The sequence below is a fragment of the Ipomoea nil genome, unplaced genomic scaffold, assembly GCF_001879475.1.
Source record: "Ipomoea nil cultivar Tokyo-kokei standard unplaced genomic scaffold, Asagao_1.1 scaffold1576, whole genome shotgun sequence".
Taxonomy (NCBI): Eukaryota; Viridiplantae; Streptophyta; class Magnoliopsida; order Solanales; family Convolvulaceae; genus Ipomoea; species Ipomoea nil.
In genome coordinates this window covers 4,680,568-4,703,869 of record NW_017618004.1, presented here as the reverse complement: position 1 = coordinate 4,703,869, position 23,302 = coordinate 4,680,568, and the positions used below count along the sequence as shown (strand labels likewise).

Genomic DNA, 23,302 nt, shown 5'->3' with positions numbered 1-23,302 from the left:
ACTGAAAAAGATGAGTGAACGAAGTACTTAGTGTCAGTCTCAGGTATATATAGGAGGTAACAGTAGACAGTAAAAAACTGTATCCGGAAATTTCAAATTCAGTGATTAACGGATCGTTGTTAGATCCTATTTTACTTATTCTCCAAATATATTTAGTGCTTCAATTCTTCTTTCTAGAAATTTTATTATATCAATATAACTTTAATTTTTGGGTGACTTTAACACTGAAGAAATAAAAATATTAAACTCAATTAAAATTTTGTTTAATATATGGTATTTTAAAAATATTATTATTTTTAATCCTTATAATTTTTGTTAAATTTTTGTATTTATTTATTTTATAAAATAAAAAATTAACAACATTCTTTCTGATATTTTGATTTTTCATCTTCAATTGTGATACATCGTCAATATTTTTCTTAATAGAGTTTAGCCTGCAATTTTAGATCAGTTATTATTTTACATAAGTTTGATTAAAACATATATTATATATGTATATACACATATTACATATATAATCAGGCTGGTTGATGAGGGGCAACTGCCTTTATTGTGGTGTATTTTTTATACATATATATTGCCCAGTTGAGATCGTTGGAAGAAAGGCCGCCATGCGAGAAAGGAATGAAGCAGTTCCCGTCACTCGAAACTTTACTTTGTGATAAGAGGAATACCTCCTCTAAATTTTACTTTGTGATAAGAGAAATACCTCCAAAAATTAGGTTATCTAATATCTCAGATCAGTCTTTTAGAGAATTGTCTCAAAGGCCATATACCCCTTCCCGTCTCAAAGGCCATATACCCCTTCCCACGGTTGGAACTCATGGTCTTTATCTTCCTAATCTTCAATTTTCTCGGCGGGTATGGAGCAATCAACTGCATTAAATAGTGGGCGCCCATCCCAATTTATTAGGTAAGTTCAAGAATTGCAATTACTGACCGCCCTACCCGAACTCAAACCTGATCTCCTATTGAAAGATCAAGTCACTTCATGCCACTAAGTTATATTTAATACATAATCATATAAATGACATGATATTTTTCCTATTTTTTTTCCAACGAAAACAGGTTTTATTGGCGACGAATAGCCCGAGGCGTGGCAAAACCCCTTACATTAAACAATAAGGCCAGCTTAGCCGCTGTTGCAAGAGCGTCCGCAACGTGATTGGCTTCCCTGTAAATATGTCGAATACTGAACCCCATAAACTAAGAGTGGACCGAACGTAAGAAACTCCTGGCTCAATTCTCCAAGGAATCCTTGTATCCTGCGCAGAGATCAAGTTGGCAAGGGAGAGAGAATCGACTTCCACAGCAGATCAAGTTGGCGAGGGAGAGAGAATTGACTTCCACAGCAAAAGGAGCCATGGCAAAGGCAGCACACTATTGTACAGCCAGCTGAAGAGATAGAGTTTCCGCTTTCATTTTTCCTATCTTTTTTATCCCACCAAATATTTCAGTTGCCCTTATATATTTGTTATTCTCTCTACTAATGTTTTTTATCCATCCAAAAATTACCCAAGTGGCTCAATTGCCACCATAAATATGATAAAAGCCTCTAAAAGATTACAAAATATAAGAAAGTTTATAAATTTCATTAGGATGTTATTAAATTGTCAATTTTTTTTTAAAGTGTCAAATATGCTTTAAGTTGATTAAATAGTATAATTAAGTCCCTAACAAAAAAAATTAAATCAATAAAAATTGCAAATAAGTCCTAATTTGACCTATTTAACAGATTATCACTAATTTGATTATTAATAAGTTTGCACGTGTGCTTTTTTCAATGTGGTAAATGACTTGATATAAATAACAAAATTAAAAATGAAAAGTAAATAAACAAATAAAACGTCAGACAAAGACTAGTGATCTCCATCTAATTAGGGTTGTTTTGAGAAATCTAATTAGGGTTATTAATGAACTGAACATGAACAAAAATGGGTTGTTCGTGTTTTATTAAGATTTTTAAAGTGTTCGTGTTCGTTTGTTAAGATTTTAAAAAATAATGTTCGTATTTGTTTGTTAAGCGTTCATTAATTTTCGTTAATGTTCGCAGATGAGTTCATTAACATTAATGAAAATGTTCACGAACACACAAATTGTTTGTTCACATTACAAGACAAAAACATGAAAACTTAAAACATAAGAGATTTAGATTTTGCATTTGGCATCCCAATCCCAATAAAATTAATAAAGTAGTATAATTTTATAATCTTAAAATTAAAAGAATATACATGTATTAAAATATAAAAGTGATATAACCTAATAGGGTAGCTCAAGTGACAAATGAGCTCTCTTTGTGGGGGAGAAATTCTGGGATGACTCGGGTTCGATTTCTACAAGTGTTGACAATTCCCTTTGAGCCAGCTCCTATACCTCTTGGCGCAAACAGGGATTAATCACAACCATTAAAAGTACATCTTCAACACAACAATGAGAAACTCTTGTTTGTCAGGAACAACATATCTAATTATTGCCACATGAAAATCACTTTCAAGCTCATCATGCTTGAAGATTTACTGCCAATGAATTATCAACTTTTAATCGTTAAACTAAATGCCATACCCGTCTTGTATGTAAAAAGTAAAAACCCCCAACTGAACACCTTACTCTAATTATTTGGTGGCAGGTTGCCAGACTCATTGGATTTCAATCAGTCAATGATTCCATATAGTCTACAATGTTCTTTTGAGCCCATAAATGCTTCAAATTCACCTTAGCTAAATAGCTTGTAGTCACAATGTAGAATATATGCACAGTGTATACCACAAACTGCAAAATGGGGAACTAGAACAGGTCAAATTTGACCAAATGCAATTTACAACAACCATGATTTATCAAGGTTAAGAAAAACAAACTCAAAACGCCTAAGAAACTGTACCACGTACGGTGATATTAATGTTAGCTTTGGAAGCATGGCAGTAAACACTGTATGATGTTGGCCTTGAGGCCTCTAACAAGCGAGTATAACTTGTAGAATATTTGAGGTTGATGCATCACTGTTGGCCTTGAGGCCTCTGTTGCTGATAGGAGGGATGATTCTGCTGAACGTTTTGAAGAGGCATCACACCTGGTTGTAGATTTTGAGCTATATTTCCAAATGACCCGTGCTGCTGTTGCTGCTGTTGCATTTGCATCATATTGCCGGGATTGGTTGCCCCCATGTTAAACACTGTATGATGAGTGCATCTCAATTAGGTAAAGCAAAAATTAATATTTCTCATCAACTGATCTGAGCTATTTAATATTTAGTATAAATAAAAGATTGAACAAAGAAGAAGAAGAGTGGAATAGTACTTTGATCACTTAAATTTGGAGCAGCCAGGGTCCGATTGCCACTAGGCATTCCAAACTGAGAAGTGATTAGTGAAAAGAAGTATGAGAATAGCACTATAAACCAATATGAACACAACATTTTGAATCAACAAAGTTGTGAAGCTTAAATAAGAGGGTGCTTTCAGTAGAAACGCAGAACCAAATGAACCATACACACATGCAATAAATCCAGTCTGCAAAGTTGATGGGACTAAGAAAACATCTTGCCATCATGTATGCTTCCTAATTACCCTATCATAGTAGGTGAATATTTTACCTGCACTCTTGGCAAAAGAGACTGTGACGGCATCATTGTTGACATATTTGAAATCTGTTAAAAGCAGACACAATTTTCCAACAGTGAGATGTGAAAAAGTACTGGGCAGCAAAAAATATACGCTGTACGCATGAGAATCAAATTTTAGGAAACTTAACTAGCAAAACATGAAAAATATTAGGCAATACAGAAATATATGGCAAACAAATATTATGCATCTCAACCTCAAATCAATAATACCCTATTTGGCAAAATTGGAAACCTAATTAGCAATACAGAAAACAAATACTCAAGTACAATATTAAATCAAGGGAAAAAGGGTCAAATAAGCCCCTAAACTAGTCACAATAGTGCAATTGAACCCATGAACTAAAAAAAATTAGGGGAAAAAATACCCTCCAATTAGACCCTCAAAATTGCCAAAAAAAATGCAATTGGGATTTTTATCAGGTGGTGGTAACCTGCTGATTTCACATATAATATGGGCGCTGAGTTTTAATCAATTTTCTAATTAAAACTTGTATTCATTTTTACCATTTGTGTTGTTATATTCTGTCATCAATTCTCTATTTGAAATTTTCATGCATTCTTATTATGTGTTTCTTTTCCAGTTGGAGTAATTAATTCCATTAATTTTATTTTTTTTTTGACAGAAATTTCAAAAGAAATGTAGTCATTATATATATATAATTTAATCTTATCATTCCTTTTTTTCTTGCTGGCCATGAGAGTGCTATACTGCTATCGCCCTCTCCTCCCTGGATTGGTGACGCTTCCTTGTTTCCTTGTCAGATCTTCAGTAACTACAGCTACGCTGATGACACAACAATGAAACAGGCAGCCATTGTGAAAATTCTTCATGGTGGTCGATTATATGGCAGCAAGCTGAATTTTTCATCAGGGAGAAGAAGCAACTACCAATGATGGGGCGCAGATCTAGACGAAACAGTGACACAATGTTGCTGTCTTCAACCCTCGTCATTGCCCGGTCTAGATCTGGTCCCCACCAATGGTGGTCACTGGTCCTATGACTCTTTAGATCTGGGAGTAACAATGGCTCGCTCAATTTGGACATTTATGGTGGTTGTTTAGATTTTCTTACATTTTTTTTTTTAATTTTATAATGTTATAATGGATTAATGGTCCCTCTTTTTGTTGTAAGCTCTATGCTTGTTTCTATGGCCGACAAGGTTTTAAAATGCCAATTTGGGTATCAAGGCGTTTTGTATTGGAGAGACAGGCCATAAGCCTCAAGGCACTTTGTGGCGTAAGCCTCAAAATAGACCCCAAAACGGCCTTAGGGTCATAGGCTCATTGATCTTCTTTCTATTGTCAATCACAGGGTAGAATGCAAGCTCACTAATAGTCTTTCTAATCTTCTTTTTTACCCATTATTAGGGTTTATAAATTATGGGTCAACTTCTATCAGATTATAAAAAGAAATTGGGCCTTTTACTTACTGCCCAAAAGTTCCAAAAGACCAAAAAAAAAAAAAAAAAAAAAAAAAGACACACGCCCTTGTGCTACTTGTTCTCGCCTCAGGCTGAGAAGGAGAGCAGTGGCACTCTCATGGCAAGGAGAAGATGAATGAATTAATTAAGTAATTAATAATAATTGCCAACTTAGCTCTAAAGAAGCTAACTCAGCACCAAATCATCAGAAAATGACACACTATATATCTAGTCAAGTAACCTACTAAAAATGCTAATTACACTTTGTTTGCAAGTGTGAGGATCTAATTGAAACTTTTTTTTAGTTCAAGGGCTTAATCACACTATTACGACTAATTTTAGAGGCTCATTTGACCCTTTTCCCTTAGGGGGGCATTTGGTTCAAGGTATTTCATATTACCAAGGTAATATAGACTTTGGAATTTTATAGTCCAGTGTTTGGTACCTGTCATGTATTATTCCCATGGAATGTCTAATGCCTTCCATGTTAGATTAGAGCAATTTTCCTAAGAACCTAATTCCATCCTACCACTTAGGTATTATGATATTTCTAGCCATATTTCCTTTTATTTTGCCCTTAACCTATTCCATCTATGTTTCTATCCCTCCATAGATATATTCATATATCTTCTCCTTGGCCACTGCTACTACAACCTTCTCCTATTAGATTGATTGGTTGCGATCTTTCTCTCCTCTCAATCTCACAAGTAATATTCTTACCTCCGTATTTCTTCATCTTCATCTATCGATATTATTTTTCATAAACCACCATGGCAAGAAGGCTTAAAACCCTCGTTGTTCTTGATCTATCTTTATACATCTCTAAATCGTAATTATATTCTATCTGTACTGATATCAAGTATGTGTACAAAAGTTTGTATATTTGTTATTTGTATTCTTTTGTACATTCATGTGTGTGTGTATTTGTATAAACTTTCGCACATTCATGGACCCTAGTTTTTAATCATAATTAAGTTAATTAACCCATTATTCAAGAACCCAAAATGGTTTTGAATCCATTCCAAAACAACCTCGTTTATCTCTACACTATGTTTGTTCCTTCCTGTATAGTTTATGTTTGTGGGCATCACATGGTACGTCAACTATGGGTATATCCTTGAGGGCATTATGGACCAAAATAAGCTATTACTCATTGCATTTGATTTATGTGATGTGCTAGAAGGGAAATTTATTTGTTCGACTTGAATTGGTTGCCAAGCTAATGTTTCTGTCAAACTTACAATAGTGAAATTTAAAAACTAATATATGCATAGTATATTGTATATCAGAATATGCTTAGAAAAAGAAGCTTTTTAAAATATGAGACTATTGAAAACAAAATTTTTTATAAAATATTTGTCATAAATCTAAGATTTGTATTTTTTTTTCTTCTCAATATTAGCTTTTCACTGACATTTCATTATTATAGACTGTTGTGGCTCAATTTTTACTAAGACTATGAGATTGGCTATTGTCCTCATTTTGCACATAAAGATGATGGAAAGCATGTTTAATATGCTTTTATTTCTTGCATTGGCCTTAGTACTTAGGAAAAGAAAAATGTATAGGAAACCATTACATATGTTAATCAAAGAACATCTAGACATAAAATTAGGTCTTTGAATTTACTCTGTATATAAAATAGTCTTTGAAAGTGATAGGCAGTGTGTTGATAATTGTAGGATAGCAGAGCTTTAGAAAAACTATGTGAGTTACTATAGAGTCACAACAACTTCAAATATAGTAGGAAGGTAACATTCAATGAGATGGTGATCTCTTTTCTTCATACAATTGCACACAATATAAATAATAGAGTACTTAAATGCCAAGGGTAATATGAAATTCCTTGAATCAAACACCCCCTTAAATCAATAAAACCAGATTTGGTGATCAAGTAAAGAACACTAACCTTGTGAAAAATTTAAGTTAAAACCAATAAATATGCTTTTCAATTAAAGCAAATAAAAATAACTGACCATCTGAGATGTTGGTGTACTCTGCGCAGGATTAAATAATGCACTATTCATAGGGCCAGAAAATTGGTTGAGATGCCGATTTAGCTGATTTCCTTGGTTGAGTTGGTTTTGACTCATAGCATGCTGAATAGCACCTGAAGCAAGCTGCCTTCCCTGAAACTGCTGGGCTCCAAGTGGCTGAGAAAATTGCATTTGAGGTTGACCGTGCATCTTAAAAATTCCAAATTGAACTATAGTTAGTACTTATTCTCACAGGTGATGACCAAAGATATATATATATATATATATATATATATATATATATATATATATATATATATATATATATATATATAAAATAAAAGCTACTGACGGAGCTGAAAACACACACACAAACAAAAATAATAAAATAAAGATTTGGCAATGACAAAAAAGGGAGTAGCTTGTGTGTGCACATATGCATGTATGTATGTATTGTTCTAAGTTATCGTCTGTTTAATTGGCTCTTCACATGCTACATGCTGGATGATGTATGTTTTTTTTGTCACGTGTAAGAAATCAGCACAATACCAAAAAGAAATAAAAAGTCACAAGTACCAAGGAAAAAAACAACTTTTTCTGCAGTATAATGCAGAATAAGGTCCATTGGGTGTTTACCGATTGAAACTTCTGCTGACTCTGACCCTGCTGCAGATCATGCAGCTGTGCAAGCTGGTTCTGCAAACATATAATGGTGAAATGTAGTTCAGTGTGGAAGAAATCTAATCTGTAAGATATATTGTTATAGAAACAGAAATTTTGTTCATATCGGACTACATATGATATCACTTTCTTGCAAAAGATGAACAGTCTAACAAGCAGAAAGACTTACTTGATTCAATCCAGCCATTGAGGATTGCCTAAATGTCTGCTGAGCAAGGAGTTGTTGCTGATGTTGAGGTAACTGCATCATTTTTTGCCTTTGCTGCTGCTGTTGCTGCTGTGTTGGCTGTTGATGTGACTGTTGTTGAGGAGATGGTGTGTTCATCATGTTTGTCCCAGATCTAGGCGAGTTGGCATATTGTAAAGGAGATGCTGTCATGGTATCAAATGAGGTAGCCCCGGACGGACCAGGAGAAGCTGCTGTCCTTCCGATGAGTTGTGCTCCAGAAGCCTATTCAAAGATCAACAGTTAGAAGCTTATAGATTATTTAAATTTTATTTTTTTAAAAAAAATAGTAGTAGTCACCAAAACTAGAATAAAGTGATACAAGTGATAACCCCCACCCCACCCCAAAAAAAAAAAAAAAACAAACAAAAAAAAACAAACAAACAAACACACACCCTGCAGTGCCAATGACACAGCCATCATGTGGGCATTTATGACCCTCTATTTCTCTCTTCATTTGCTTTTGTAAACAAGGTAGATTATTAGATAACAGAAAATCACTGACCTGTAACAAAGCTCCCTGGCCACTAGTGGTACTTGATGTGAGCGGAGGTGTATTTTTCAGATACATTCCTACAATTAAACATGGAATGTTTTCTCAACATGCTATTCAGCAAAAAATAGAAGGTAGATCCAAAACAACAATATGATATATACCTGATGAATCATTAAAAGTCTGGTGTCCATCACTGACAGTGAGAATATCCGCCAAATGAACAGGAAGTGAAGAAGTGATCTGCCTTTGGTCTGCGGGTACTCGTAACCCTGCGATGGAAAAAAAAAAATTGTTCTAACTTCTAAGTCTCTAAGCACACAACCAAACTGAAAATTAGTAATAAATCAGAACCCCATCCCCTTTTTCCTCCCAAGGGACAAGTGGCCAACTGTCCAAAAGATCAGATGGATAGATAATTAGGTTTGGACTATGCAGACTGAGATTTGAACCTTGAAAGATTTTTAGAATTTGGAGAAAACCTTAAATGTAAATTGGTGCACTGAGATAATAATGAATAAGATCCTCCGAAAAACAGTGTTGAACACTTTTATGCTAGGGTCACATCAAATAATACATCTTAACCCTAATCAATCTAAACCATCCAACTCATATGTCACATGACTATTTTATTAATTAAAATTATATGAAGCTAAATTAAATAACAAAGGTAGTAGAATTAAAGGTATGCCCCTACACCACAAAGCATAAGAATAAAAGGGGAAAAGACATCATAGAACAAGAGTAGCAAGATCACAAACTTTTAATAACATAAAAAGTGACCAAGAGTAGCACCTTCTCCTTGATTTACAGCAGTTCGGAGTAATGTTTCCTGTTCCTGGATTTTTGCAGCTTGCGCCTTGTCTATAGTTGGAAGAATTGTTGGCCCCTGTCGAGTGCCAAAGTAGGCCTTGCGTGTATCAGCTATGACCTTTTCAGCACTTTCACAAGCTGCTCCAATCATATCAATTCGGGTCTGCAAATAAAAAGAAGAGGGAATCTCAGAATGCAACTTTATAATAGTAGGAAGAATAACCACTACGTAATTACCTTCAGCTTCTCAATCTGTGAAGCAACAGAGAGGTTTTGCATGCCAAGGAGCAATTGCTCCCTTTTAGAGTTGTCTTCGATTTCCATCTCAGGCAACAGCTTTGATGACAACATAACAGGTAGAACTGCATGGGGAGGAAATAAAATACTAAGATATTTGATGAAGAAGAAATCATTGAAAATGTTTCCATACAAAGGGGAGATGCTCCCTTGGGCAGTAAATTTCTTCCCAGCCACTTATCAAGTTTATCCAATGAACTGGGCAAAATAGAACTAAGGTGATATAGCAACAGATGCAAAGTAAAGAAGAGCATACTTGCAGCATTCTCGGCATTAACATTCTTAGGATGTACAACGAACGCCTTGGAAACCTTTTTGATGTCTTCAACTATATTAAACAGCTCCAAATTCACCATAGAAAACTGCCCTAAAATATCTTGCCTGGTATTAAATGATACAAAAAAACAGCTTATTCATAGCACCGCACCTATCAGAATATTGATCTCAAAGTTGAAAATTCTTTCAAAAGATCCTTTTGCTTACAAACACTAAATTCCTTGTTTTAAATTTACAAAGGAAACAGAAGGTGAACTTTGCTGTTTTAAATCAATTCCAAATTTCCAATAACTAAGCAGAAATTGCAGGTAGAGCAGCAAATAGGGAGAATGGCTAACCACTTAGGAACAGCATTGGTGCGAGCTATGGCGTCAAAGTCCTCAAGGATGCGAGAGATGGCTTTGAAGAGGCTGGTAGCTCGAATCTTTACAGACTCCAGGTTCAGCTGCTGTTGAACAGCAGGGTTCAGCTTCTCCACAACCCGTGCTGGTGGCTGTTGTGATGGTTGTTGATCCTGAGCTCCCACTACTCCTTCCATGGCTGCCATAGCTGTGAGACTAAAGCTTTTCTATCTAATCTTCTATAATTGTACTAAAGCTTCCACTGATGGACTAAGATGGCAAGTGACAGAATATGGCGACAAGGTTTCCTGCTCAAACTGAATAAACAAAATATTAATTAATAAAAAATAAAGTACCAGAATCAAATGCACATGATACCCTGCAACATATCTTCAATACTCTCTTTTCTTGAATGTATGCCAATATTTATAACTTATTTTATATTTCCAGGTACTAACAAGTACCAAGTTGTCTCATATGTGGAGCTGAAGTGAGAAAGAAAAATACATCATTTGATCAAGCAACAGGTCCTTATTTTCAGAGAGTGCGAAATCAGTATTCTAACAGCCATCACTAAAAAAAAAAAAAAAAAAAAAAAAAAAAAAAAAAAAAAAAAAAACTGTTCATATGCAGTCCCAAAGAATGAGAGTGGTTTGACTTTGAGGGTGGTTGTAATCTTTGCAGTTGGAAGGGCGCAATCAAAAGATTGCAATCCTAAATCTCTGTGGTGCATTTTGTTAAGCATCAGGTTTGCAAAGAGGAATTTGTGAGGCAAATTCTCAAACACTTCGTATGCATTTTTATAAGAGTAAACACTAACAGCAGTAGGAACAGGTTTTCTAAAACATTTCCAAACACACACCCCTAATACACAATTAGGCAATTTAAGCTAATACTCTAACAGGGAGTACCATACGCATTATGCAGTATATTAACATATGGAGTTTTTAATTTAATTTGTATTCTAACAGGGAGCTAAGTACCATATGCAGTATATTAACAACAGGGAGTACAACGTACACTCGTACAGGGACCAAATTGAGAATATATAGTGATAAAAATTTGGGAAATATAAAGCACATATATGAACAATATACAAAATGTTGGAGATTGAAGATTTAGGGAAGTAGGGATTTATCATTTATGAAATTAGGTTGAAGATTGGTTTGAACCTGAGCATTTGCAAGTTGTGCCGACTTGCCGGAGTATCGGATGACTGGACGACGGTCGCCGGTCGGACGGTGGTCAGTTGAGAAATGGCCTGAGTGCCTGAGTCGCTGATGAGGCGTGGCTGCGGTAGTGCGTAGTCGAGAAGATGACTGGGCCAAGAAGCTTGCAGGAACAAGGTTGAAGAATGAAATTGGCGAAGATGAGTGAAAATGGGTCTCGCACAGTCGCAATTCGCAAAGCTATTGGAGGAAAGCAAATTAGGGCCACTTTGGTTGGCGGAAAATATTAAGAAATAATAGAATTAAAATTTTATGGAAAATAAATCATCATTACAAAGTAATTATTTGATTGGTGAAAAAATAAATGACTGACAATATTAATTTCAGTTTGAAGTAAAATGATAAGAAATAATGAGTATAAATATCAAAATGTCTTTATACATAATGATAAAGATAATAAAAGTACTATAATTTTTAAAAAGAATAAAAGTGATAGCGATTTTAAAATTAAAATATTATTATTTTTAAAATATAGTATCATAAATTAAAATATTATAGTTATATATTTTATTATATAAGAGTGTTTGGTAATCAGATAACTAAATTATTTGTGTTAATTGATTTGACAATCTACTGTATTAGTCGGATATAAATATGAATTTGATAAATTAAATATTTATTTTTTTGCAAATTATATGTAAAATGACCTATAAATGCATTTGGCTAATTTCTTTAATTCTTAATTTATTTTTCAATTTTTAGTATTATTATTATTTATTTGTAATTTGTAACTATTATTATTTTGTTTTATATTGTGAATGTCCACTCCCTTTCAATTCGTAATGCCATTTTTTAAAGTTTTATTTTCTCTAAATTAGTAAGGACAATTTCATCATATCATAGTATGTTAGGGTAGATCCCCCATTTAATTCATAGGTTGTCTTCACTCTTGCAATTTTCTCACTTTCAAAATTCATATCATTTGATTTAGTTTGTAGTTATTTACTATATTCAAAAAAAAAAAATTGTAATTATTTACTATTACCTCTCCATTAATGCAATTATCTCTCCTCTCTAAAAAAAAAAAAAAAAAAATGACCCCACTATCACATCATCTTATAAAAATTTATTTATTTTATCAATAAAATCTATGGAGTACTATATTGTTCACAAACATAAAATCTACTATCTACTGGGTGTTCATTCGGTTAACCGAACCGAATTAACCGAATTTTTTTTTTTTGCTTTAACCATTAACCGAACCGAAATTTACTCTACCGAATTGACCGAACCGAATTTTTTTCGGTTAACCGATTAACCGAAATTTTTTACCCTAAAATTTAAAATTCATAAAATAATTCATAAAATAATAATTACAATTAAAATAACATACATATCATAATAAATTCATATTATTATTTATTCTATTTGACATTTTGACTATTTATGATTTTAGTAATTATATATTTAATATTTAATATATTATATATTATATATATATATATATATATATATATTCCAAAAGTCGGTTAATCGTTCGGTTAATTCGGTTAACCGACACTTTCGAACCGAATTAACTGTTAACCGAATTTTGGAAAAACCTTTAACCATTAACCGAACCGAAATATTTTGGTTCGAAAACGATTAACCGAATTTCGTCGGTTCAGTCGGTTAACCGAACTTTCTCCGAAATTTGCACACCCCTAATCTACTATACTATATATATATATATGCTAGTAATAGTCAATAAAGTTATACTTATAACAAAAACTAAAAAAATATCCGTACAATTATTTGATGAAATGAATGTGATGTGGTAAATTTCACCGGATATATGTATATGTATCTATTCTTGTATGCTGAGTATTCGAATAAAGTGGCTCGGGTAATTACGACCAGAAGTCAAAGATTCCCTAGCACGCGAGTATTATAGAGGGAGAGCCAAAAGCCCCTCACAAGAGCCTATCAGGGTATTTATAAGAAAATAGAGGGGACACATACTAGGAGCTTAGCGTGCACACCACGTGTCTTCCATGCGTTCGCGCGATCTCGGCGGTTAAGGATAGGCGTCCACATGTAGCGGAATGTTCGTATAGTCAATAATTATCGGGTTCGGTTCAAGTGTTGTAATCAATGAACATCGATGAGGGTTTATCTCATGAACTCGGGGTCATAGCCAAGAAGTCATCGGAATCGCGCACGAAGGAAGAAGAGCCGAAGCTCACCAAGCGGATAAAAAGGCATAATATCCTTGATGGGTCGGTCAATATTCACTCGGGGTCAGATAAGGTTGGAAAAAGATCCTTATTACGAGTATAGTTGAATCCGGTCAGGTACTTCATACATACAGGTTAGTATACCGAAGTATATTCTCCATCACAATGATCCAATTTTTTTTTATTTTTATTTTTTGAAGGTAATGATTCAAAATTATTTTAATTTTAGTATTTTTTTTTTCATACTTCTATTGTAGGATGAATTTGTTGTGGGACCAAACTGAAAATAATTATCAACATTATCACATTATGGTAGTTCATTCGTCACTTTCTGGCAGAAGTCCAGGTTTGTCTACTGGCGATCTTCTCTCTCTAGAGACACCTGCTGCCTTCTTCCTCGTCTGTCCGTATTGGCGACTGTTTGCTTCTTTTTCGTCCTCTTATAAATCTACCTGTAATGTCGTCTCGAAGCCCTAGAAAATATTGAATTCAGCCTGATTTGTATGCACACATACACATACATGCTTGGATCGTCTTCCGCGTAATGTCTCAGTGGTTCAAACGTCACGAGGTTCGTGCATTCGTGAAGATCTCCAGCTCTGTCTTCAAGATTACATGGAAACGTTTTATTTATTCACGAACTTAGGCGTTAATTATTAGTAATTTAATGTTTTTGGCTTTATACTGCTTGGTTCATCTGATGTTTATGGATTTTCTGCAAATTGGAATATAGGCAGTTAGGAATTGAAGTGTGTTATGAGTATCTTCTGGAACTATATTTGGCGTCTTCATTTCGCTTGCCGTTTCTTATGATGGAAGTGACTGTTTGTGGTCAATAGGTGCTGGATTGAGCTCGTAGGAATGTAGTTTCAGATTTTTTAGCGTTTATGCAAAACATTTAATTAAATGTTTTGCTTGAGGTTTCTCATGTGCTAACTGTGGTATTGCATGGAGTTTGGCTCTAAAAGTATTATGTCTTTTCACAAGTGGAGTTGTTTCTGTAAATGGAAAAGTATTATTGGCTTATCCAGTAGCTCAAATAGAATTAAATTCTTGATCTTTCAATTTTGTGTGAAAAAAAAAAATCAATTATCCATTTCATTGCATGAGCATCTATAATTCTATATTACAAAAATGTAACTCTAAAACAATTGGTTCTGGAACTTCATTCTAACTTTAAATAAATATGCAAAATTATCGAGGTGGAGCATGAAGGTAAGAGACAGATCCATGGACAGCATTAGAGGCTAGGTTGTAATGATAATAAAATTACAGGGAAAGATTTTTAGTGTTACTATAGGGATATACTAAGTTTGCTATTTTTCAAGACAATGGTGGAAATAAAATCTGACACCCATAGGGGGTTTAGTTAGCCATGACAAGTGTGGATGTAATGTTTTGATAACTATACTGGTTAACTGCATGTTCTTACTTCTTAGAATGTCTTCTATGTTAGTCAGTATCTGAGGCAGGTGATTATATATTGAATGGGATCTCTTTTCCTGACTGTCTAACTAATTTTCTATTCTGCAGGTGCCTTTGTGTCTATTGAGATGTTAATTAGGCACTATAGCTCTTGTGAATTCTACAGTGTAATCTGGAGCCAAGTCGCCAACACTTTCCACAATGCAAATAGTGTCAAATGATAGTCAGGCAGAGGATAGTTCAGAAAGAGAGCCCATCTTAACTCATTCTAATGCTGTAGAGGAATCTGATGAATCTTCTCCTGCAATTGAAATTACAGTGAGTGGGGATTGTTCCACCAATTCTGATGATTCATCAAGTTTTGAGGCTGATGGAAGTCAATTGCTGTTAAACATAGAGCAGCCACAATGCCGTATATGCCTTGATATTGAAGGTTTTGTATACATGTTGTGCCAAGTATTACTGGTTTCATAGGTTGCTAAGCTATTAACATCATTAAGGTTACTAACTTCTCTAATGTAAAGGATGCTCTTATACATTTATATACTTATGGATTTTGGTTGACATTATTATGAATGCAGAGTCTGGACAAAAGCAACATATTTATTCACATTAAAATCTGTGTCTATCTTGGTTGCATTTTTTAGGAGATGATTTGATTGCACCATGCCACTGTAAGGGAACCCAAAAATATGTCCACAGGTCATGTCTTGATAATTGGAGATCTACAAAGGTAATATATGCTTATCTTAGTTTCTTATGGTCAAATGTTTTGCTTTCTCCTTTTCTTAAATTGATATCTGGAGATGTAAGATTTTGATTGAAGACGATTATCAAAGAAAGATGCAACAGAAGCACCTTGATTACTTCATAGGGATCCATCCATTAAGTCATTAACTATCCCTAGTGGGGTGGTAAGAAAATTAAAGAACTAGGAATGGAATGAATTGAAAACTGAGAAGTTAGACTGAAAAATATAATGAGTAGTGGGGGAGATTGGCAATATCCAATGCTGCTGACAAGGAAGGAAATATAGGAGGTCCACCATTTGGATCATACCAAAGGACTAAAAAAGTGCAAGCATGGAGAAGTGGTATAAAAGGATCAGATGGGCACTCACACACATGTTTTATATATACATCCCTCCTACTTGTTGAAGTGCTTCTAGAAATTTTCTTTGTGAAAGGTTAATGATGTAGCTTCCAAGATGCGTCTAAACTAATAAGTTTGCATGAATTAAAAGCACTTTAATGTTTTCTCCAGTTCAAGGTTGATACATGAGGACTTGTTCTTTCTTTCCAAATTAAATATCTATTTAACCACTGTGCCTTTGTGGTAAAGTCTTCTTTTTCTGATCAATGTTGTGAGAGACCTCCCCCCCTCCCCACTAAAAAAAGGAAGTGTACCCACAAAAAAGCATAATCACATTGTCGTTCCGGATATTGGCAATATGATAATCTGAAGAGTATGTTATAGTCCTTGCAATTTCCTTTTCATTTACCTTTGCTATTTATGTTTGAAGGAATAGAACTGCATCATTCATGGAATTTTGTGCTAACTGTTTTCAGTGTTTTGTGCTTCTATTTATTTTTCCAGGAGGGTTTTGCTTTTGCTCACTGCACAGAATGCAAAGCAAAGTTTATATTACGGGCAAATGTACCACCTGATCGATGGTGGTTAAGATTAAAATTTCAGTTCCTTGTTGCAAGAGATCATGCTCTCATTTTTCTTGTTGTCCAGCTGGTATGTACATAATTTTCTCTTCACTTGTTGCTTGCTCTAATGAACAATGCTCCCTTCAAGCCGTTGGTTAATAAAAGAGCATATTCCACAGATTGTAGCAATTTTAGGAGTCCTTGTGTACAAATTTTATGGAGATGAGCTGCGGGAAATGTTTGGTTATGAAGAACATCCGTACGGGTTTTATACAATGGCAGGTATACTATTGCCTGGTTTATTCTCTCAATTTCATTAGGATTTTTCTTCTTCTTATTCTTCTTTGAATTTGTTGTGGATTTAACTGGATTTGGAGAGGAAAGAGTAGCCAAGTTGCTCTGCCACTCTGGTTATCTAGGTTTAATGTAGTCTTTTCACAATAAAATCCCTTCTTAGCTTGATTTTTTCAACTTTGCAGTTTTGGCAATTGTGTTGGTGGGATTGCTTTATGGTTTCTTCATAGCAATAATTTGTGGACAAAGGATCAATGAACGCCACTACCATGTTCTTGCGAAACCTGAACTCACAAAGGTATAGTATTTGTTGCTAATCTAGAGATTATAATTGTCAGGACAATAGTCAGTTATCTACCATTGCCTAATTCATTAAAGTAAAGAAAATCAATGAGATACTGCCCTATGTTTTTGACTTGTACATGTGATAATTCAATGAAAAAACATTCTTTTGGGATTAAATAACAACTGAGGCACACTGTTTTTAATTACCTCTTTTTTTCCCCCAGAATTTCGTCTTATGGTGGTATCTTTGATTTTCTGAGTTCTTGCATTCTCTTCTGGGCAATATTTTCTTAATGGTTTGTTCATGATATATTTCACATGTTCACACTTTCATTATTTAACTGATAGGAGTATGTGGTAGAAGATCGTGAATCATTAAATAAGAATGTTCCGGAACTTGACCCTAGTCATGTGTCAGAGCTAAGGATGTTGGGTCTGTATTAAGGTATGAATCTGCTGTTGCGTATTGACAAGTATGAATTCTGCATCCTTGATAATTAGTAGCAAATTCCTTTTAGTTTTCCTTATATTGTATTTTTAATTTTCTCAGTGTGATAAAGGCTTATTGGTGATCTAATTGAGATTAGCTATCTATAGTATCCATATTAATGTATTATAAGATTGGAGAAAGTATGTACAAGGTTGAGGGGAGCAGATTTTTGTGACATTATGATTGGGATCAGGGGCTGGGGGCCGGGGGGGGGGGGGAGGGGTGGTTGGGGGCAGTGGAGAATTGACCAGTTTTCATTGGGATATTTTGGTCAAGCAAGCAACAGATATCTTAAATCATTTTATACATAAGAGATTTTACTCCCGTTTTCATGAAAAAACGTTTGATTTCATTAGCCTTCATAATGGTTGCAGTCCTTCCATTTTCTTTCTTTTTTCTTTTCATTTTTAACCCTAATAAGGAGATGGAAAAAAGAAAATAATTCATTTACATACAAGACTCAGCATAATTCATACACACTCATAATCATGATGCATCCACTCTTATATTATAGTCATATACTTTTAACATTCACTCCGATATGAGGTAAAAACATATTACTTCATTTGATTAGACATGATACAAGGAAAATGCATCAATGTATCTGCAATTTCATTTTCTTGCAGGATTGGCCTTCCCACTGTGAATGTAAATTGTACTCCCAACAAAGAACTTGTGAACTAGATATTATATTCCACCTCAAAGTTGGGTTTCCATGGTCCCTAAATTATAAATATACTACATGTTCTATGTTCTTGCCCTGCCAGGAGCTTCTTCTGCACATAGGAGGAACTACATTTGACTCTGAAGTTAAGGTTTAATGTTGGTCATTTGTAAATAGTCTGTGTGAGTGCATTGCTGACTGTCATAGGCATAGGAGGTTTGTTGGCAAAACAATTGATTTACGGATTTTTTGTATTAACTAATTTAAAAACATAGAATTCATCTATACTTGTCCATTCTAGTTTTGCAGATCATTTCATTTTGCATAAATTTCAATTCTCTACTTTTTTATTTTTCATTTTCAGTTTTTTAAATTGGAGAATATATATATATATGGAAACATATTCTTTGTTTTTTTTTTTTTCCTCAAAAAGGGAGAATTTTTCTAATTAATAAACAGGAAACAAAAGCATTCTTATTTTGTTGGAAGAGATACTAAAAGTATAAATATGCTTTGCTTTATATTGAGAATTAGTTAGAGATAAAAACTGTCACTTTAAAGGTTATTGTCTTAGAGCAACCACAATAGTAGTTTTTACTCCGTTTTTAAGGAAAAAAAAAAAGAATTGATTTTTATCTAATGGAAAAAAGGAGTTTTTGACTATTTTTTTTCCTACAAATATGAATTTTTTCCTCTTCTCACTTGCTTCTCTATCTTACATGGCTTGCAAAAAACTCATAAAAATCTATAAGTATTGATGTTGTTCTAATGTTTTTTCTGATGATTAAAAAAATATTTTATAAATAATAAAAAAGAAAAAAAATATTTTAGGGAAAGCCCAATAGAAAATTACTCAAACAAGCCATAAGTATTGTAACAATTATATAAAATGAAAATAGATGGAATAAGATTGCATTAAGAATTATATATATATATATATATATATATATATATATATATATATATATATATATATATATATATATATATATATATATATATATATATAAAAGAATAAAGAGGAATGTTATCATATTATTATATTCTTAAAAATTGATAAAAAATAATATATCAAAATTTAATTAATTTAATGAATAAAATAAATAACCATAATATATACATGGGAGAGTCACTTCATGCCACTAAACTACAAGGTTATTGACTATAATGTCATATATATTATACATAAAATTATTAAATGTTCAATATTAAAAAATTGTGATCTCAATGTGGATTCTTTTTTAGCTCAGGAAAATTATATGAATTTACAACTTGCAGTTTCTAATAAATCTGGTCAATCATATTTCAAATTTTAATGTACGTGGACGGAAGTATCCTCAGGCGATTACGGAGTCGGAGTACAGTACAACCAAATCAAAAGCGCATTTAGATTTAACTTTCATCTCCTAAAGCTAGGGTTAGGGTTTCAATCGGATTCGATCAGATCTCTACGAAGATGGCGATGAGGAACTTCTACAACGAGATCAAGGGCATGAAAGTGAAGGAGGTGCCGGCGCACCTGAAACCGATGCTGTCCATCAGTTACCTCAAGAATGCGTTCAAGAGGGGTTTGGATAACTACCACGCCAAGTATATTGAGACCAACTCCATCGACCCTCTCTATCACGTCTGTTTTGGCGGCATGGCTTTCTCCTACCTAGTCGCTCTTCCCGAGGAGCGCCGTCATCTCGAGCATCAACAGCATGCCCAGGAGCACGGCGGCCACTGATTCATTTTCATTCCGTTTCCTTTCCTTCAAGGTATCATACGTATAATTAAGTTCAATTATGATTCCTTGAACTTATTTATGACGCATTAGTAATAGGAGTGTTTGATTTTCCTCTTGATGTTAACCAGGTCTTAATTATCCTGTTTAAATTCATTATTTACGAATGTAGATTGGTTCCTATTTTGTTAAAAAAAATTGATTTTTACTGCAGCTCTGTTTCATATGTTGCACAACTCCATTCTAATTGTGTTTGGGCCTTCTTTTTGTCTAATTGTTATTTTATTTTATTTTATGTTGTTTTAATTTGTTTTTGGTGGGTTTGACAATTTACTGAAAGTTAGAGTCTGTTGGACATCATGAGATGTGCTCAGAATACCTATTTCTTGCCATTGTATACAGCAAACATGGTTTAACAATCAAGGTTGTATAAAAACTATAATTTAGCAGCTGTTATGCAGTTATGCTACTTCCATTTCAAAGCTTTCCCAGGAATCAAGGTTTCCTTTTTCATCTTCTGTTCTGGTTTTTAAATTTACTGGGGGCAAGGGAGGATAGTGGTTATTATTGCCCAAAAGATGCTTTCCCTGTTTCCAGTTTGACGGTATTGCTTAAACAAGCAGTTCCTCCAGTATTGACTTTGGATGAGATGAAATGATGGGTCATGTGGTATGTTGCTGTTGTGCAATTAGATGGACTATTGCACTCCACCTACCATCTTCAAATTTCTAGGATATGATATCAAAGTTGTTATGGAATTAAAAACTATAAATTTTGAAACAAGATGCTATTCCCAATTCTAATGGACTGTTAAGCATACTCCTACAACCTTTTATTTATATGTTTTTATTAGAATCCTTTACCGCCATTGGTCACATGGTGTTACAGAGACAGACTGAATTCCTCCATGTCTCATAGGCATTCTGTTTCTTAATATTATAACTTTTAGCTTCTTAGCCTAAGACATTGATAGATTGGACATACATTTGCAACCTTGTTTGACTTGAGTAATTCTGCATGTACTCCCATTTTTTACTCCATATGATGTGGCATGCTTTGATTGCTTAATATAATAGGGGGTCATGATTTTTATCCATTCTTTTTTTTTCTTTTTCCTCCAATAAAATCTGAACACTTTGTGGGAGTAAAAGTTGGGAATAAGTTTTTGGAGTTCAAGTATATTTTTTATTTGACTTTTTATACTGTATTTGATGCTTAGAGATTAGAATAATGTCATAACTCATAAAATGGATTGTTTTGCATTGTTTGGGGTGGGGGAATTCTTTGCATTCTGCATTTTGCTGAAGTAGCCCTTCAGTCTCTGAAATGACTTGTGGCAACTACTATTCTTATCTTATACACGTGTGTGTGTGTATGTTTTGGGAAGAGTTGGAAATGATCGATGGGACAGAAGTGTACCGATGGCCAGTGAAGTCATTGCAATATTGTACAGGCACATAATAAATGAGCTGACGAAATGATTAATGAAAGTAGAGTCATTGATTTTTATAGGTTTTTCAGTTAGTTTTGGCTTTGACATTTGTTTATTGTAGTGGTTGCAGTTCAGCTAACCTTGTGTTAAGCTATTGTGATTTGTGATCGCTCAGAGTACTAGACAGTAGAGATGGATATTTGTGCTAGTACCATTATTAGAGAAGATAAAAAATGGAGAAAAACGAAATTTGTGTTGTCAGTATGTTAACATTTCAATAAAAATGCAATAGTTCCCTACTCTGACTTGCTGATTGTCCTTTCGGTTGCAGATTCTGCAAAGCTTGAGCGGCGACTTCACAAGGGCGAGAACTGAAGTCTGATGGTTGCTATTTCTTTCAATGTATCAAAAGTACAAGTATTGAAAGTCCAGTCTTGGATCATAAAAATAAATTTCTGAAAACCCTTACCATGCTGACAATCAAGTTTGCCGGGATTATGTGATATGAATGTTGTTCCATTTGCAATCATGAAGACTTAATTTTTATAATAATGCTAAATTGTGATGGGCATGGGTATTGTGTGAATGGTGATTAAAGGGCAAGTTGGTTAGGTTGAAAGGACAGGTTGGCTTGATTGATTCAAATTTCATGTGTTAGGTGACAGTTGATCAGCCTTGTCTGGTGAGGGTGACGAACAGCTAACTGATTGCTTCATGACAATTACCTGCAGGCAGTTGTCAACATATAACTGAAAAATTTTGTGTGGGTTCTACTCAGACTACACGTACCAAGTGGCCATTGGTACACCTCCAGATATTCTCATGTGGACACCATTTCTTAAGCACTTTTCACAATAATATCTGTTCCTCCCAGATTTGGCCAGTGGTCAATGGAAAATGATAGGCGATCATAAATTCATAATGCGCTATGTCAGATGAAACTTAGAAGTAATTTTGCCATTTCAAATGCAGAAATTGTAAATGAGCGTTTTACTTGGTTCAAATCCAACCTCAGGTGAAATTTAGGTTAAATTTGCCTTTATAAAGGAAAATGTTTTTTACTTCTCATAATCTTTTCTCTCTTGACAGGAGGAAAAATTAAGAGGGTAAAATTTTGGAGGGATGAATAAGGACATTTCCAACAATGAATTATTAAGAGATTTTTGACTTTTTTTTTCCGATGTTTGAGGTGAGTTGAATGAGAGAGCGGAGAGGGGAGAGAATAAATTTGATTCATGTTGTGTTGTGTTGTGTGTGTGTTTTTTTTTTTTTTTTAATAACTTTGGAATCCATTAAAAGAAAAAAAGTTGATGCGTTTTTTTCAAGCACTAGCAGACTCAATGGGCACGTCAAGGTGGTTGCCAACTAAAGGCAACCTCATCCAAGTTGGTTAAGATGTTGACTTGGTAATCATAAGGTTTTAAGTTCGACTCTTAGTGAGAGTAGCCTATTGACCTTTTTGGTCTAAGTCATAAAGCTATAAGTGACCTCCTAAACTAATTTACCTCCCTGTGGTTCTTTGTTGGCTAGGGTCACAAGGTGTGGTGTCAACTATAGACTTGTAATAAATAAATAAATAAAAGACTAGTTAGTGGAGGTCTCTAATATTTATAGTAGTGAGGCAAGAAACACAACACCAAAATTCCATGCATTGACAGATTTGACATGACCGTGTGTAGTTGGTGGCTCAGGTCAGTCATGATATGTGTTGGATATTGATATGTTGTTTGAAATAGTGGCTATGCCAGGTCTCAGTGACTGACTAGCTAGTTTTTCAATCACATAAATTGAGAAGCACCTAAA

The 23,302-nt window shown here is 34.1% G+C and overlaps 2 protein-coding genes and 1 long non-coding RNA gene across 3 annotated transcripts; 2 read left to right on the top strand and 1 right to left on the bottom strand.

Annotated features, from left to right (window-relative positions):
• Positions 1-2,609: 2,609 nt before the first annotated feature.
• Positions 2,610-11,603, bottom strand: LOC109190763 (mediator of RNA polymerase II transcription subunit 8). Its single transcript, XM_019341350.1, has 13 exons — positions 11,316-11,603; positions 10,141-10,460; positions 9,783-9,907; positions 9,467-9,591; positions 9,212-9,392; positions 8,581-8,688; positions 8,429-8,496; positions 7,867-8,148; positions 7,653-7,712; positions 7,017-7,226; positions 3,590-3,643; positions 3,295-3,349; positions 2,610-3,169 (listed from the first exon to the last, which is right to left on the bottom strand). Exons 2-13 carry the CDS (start codon positions 10,347-10,349, stop codon positions 2,994-2,996), a joined length of 1,653 nt encoding a protein of 550 aa, XP_019196895.1. The 5' UTR covers positions 10,350-10,460; positions 11,316-11,603; the 3' UTR covers positions 2,610-2,993.
• Positions 11,604-13,835: 2,232 nt separating this feature from the next.
• On the top strand, positions 13,836-18,654 carry LOC109190734 (E3 ubiquitin-protein ligase MARCH8-like). Its single transcript, XM_019341309.1, has 8 exons — positions 13,836-14,099; positions 15,062-15,386; positions 15,601-15,686; positions 16,550-16,696; positions 16,788-16,890; positions 17,088-17,200; positions 17,536-17,632; positions 18,304-18,654. The coding sequence occupies exons 2-7, from the start codon at positions 15,155-15,157 to the stop codon at positions 17,629-17,631; spliced, it is 777 nt and encodes a 258-aa protein (XP_019196854.1). The 5' UTR covers positions 13,836-14,099; positions 15,062-15,154; the 3' UTR covers position 17,632; positions 18,304-18,654.
• A 1,002-nt stretch (positions 18,655-19,656) lies between these two features.
• Positions 19,657-22,051, top strand: LOC109190735. The gene is made up of 2 exons (XR_002055773.1): positions 19,657-20,101; positions 21,831-22,051. It is a non-coding gene; the product is annotated as an uncharacterized LOC109190735 (long non-coding RNA).
• The last annotated feature ends 1,251 nt before the right edge of the window (positions 22,052-23,302 follow it).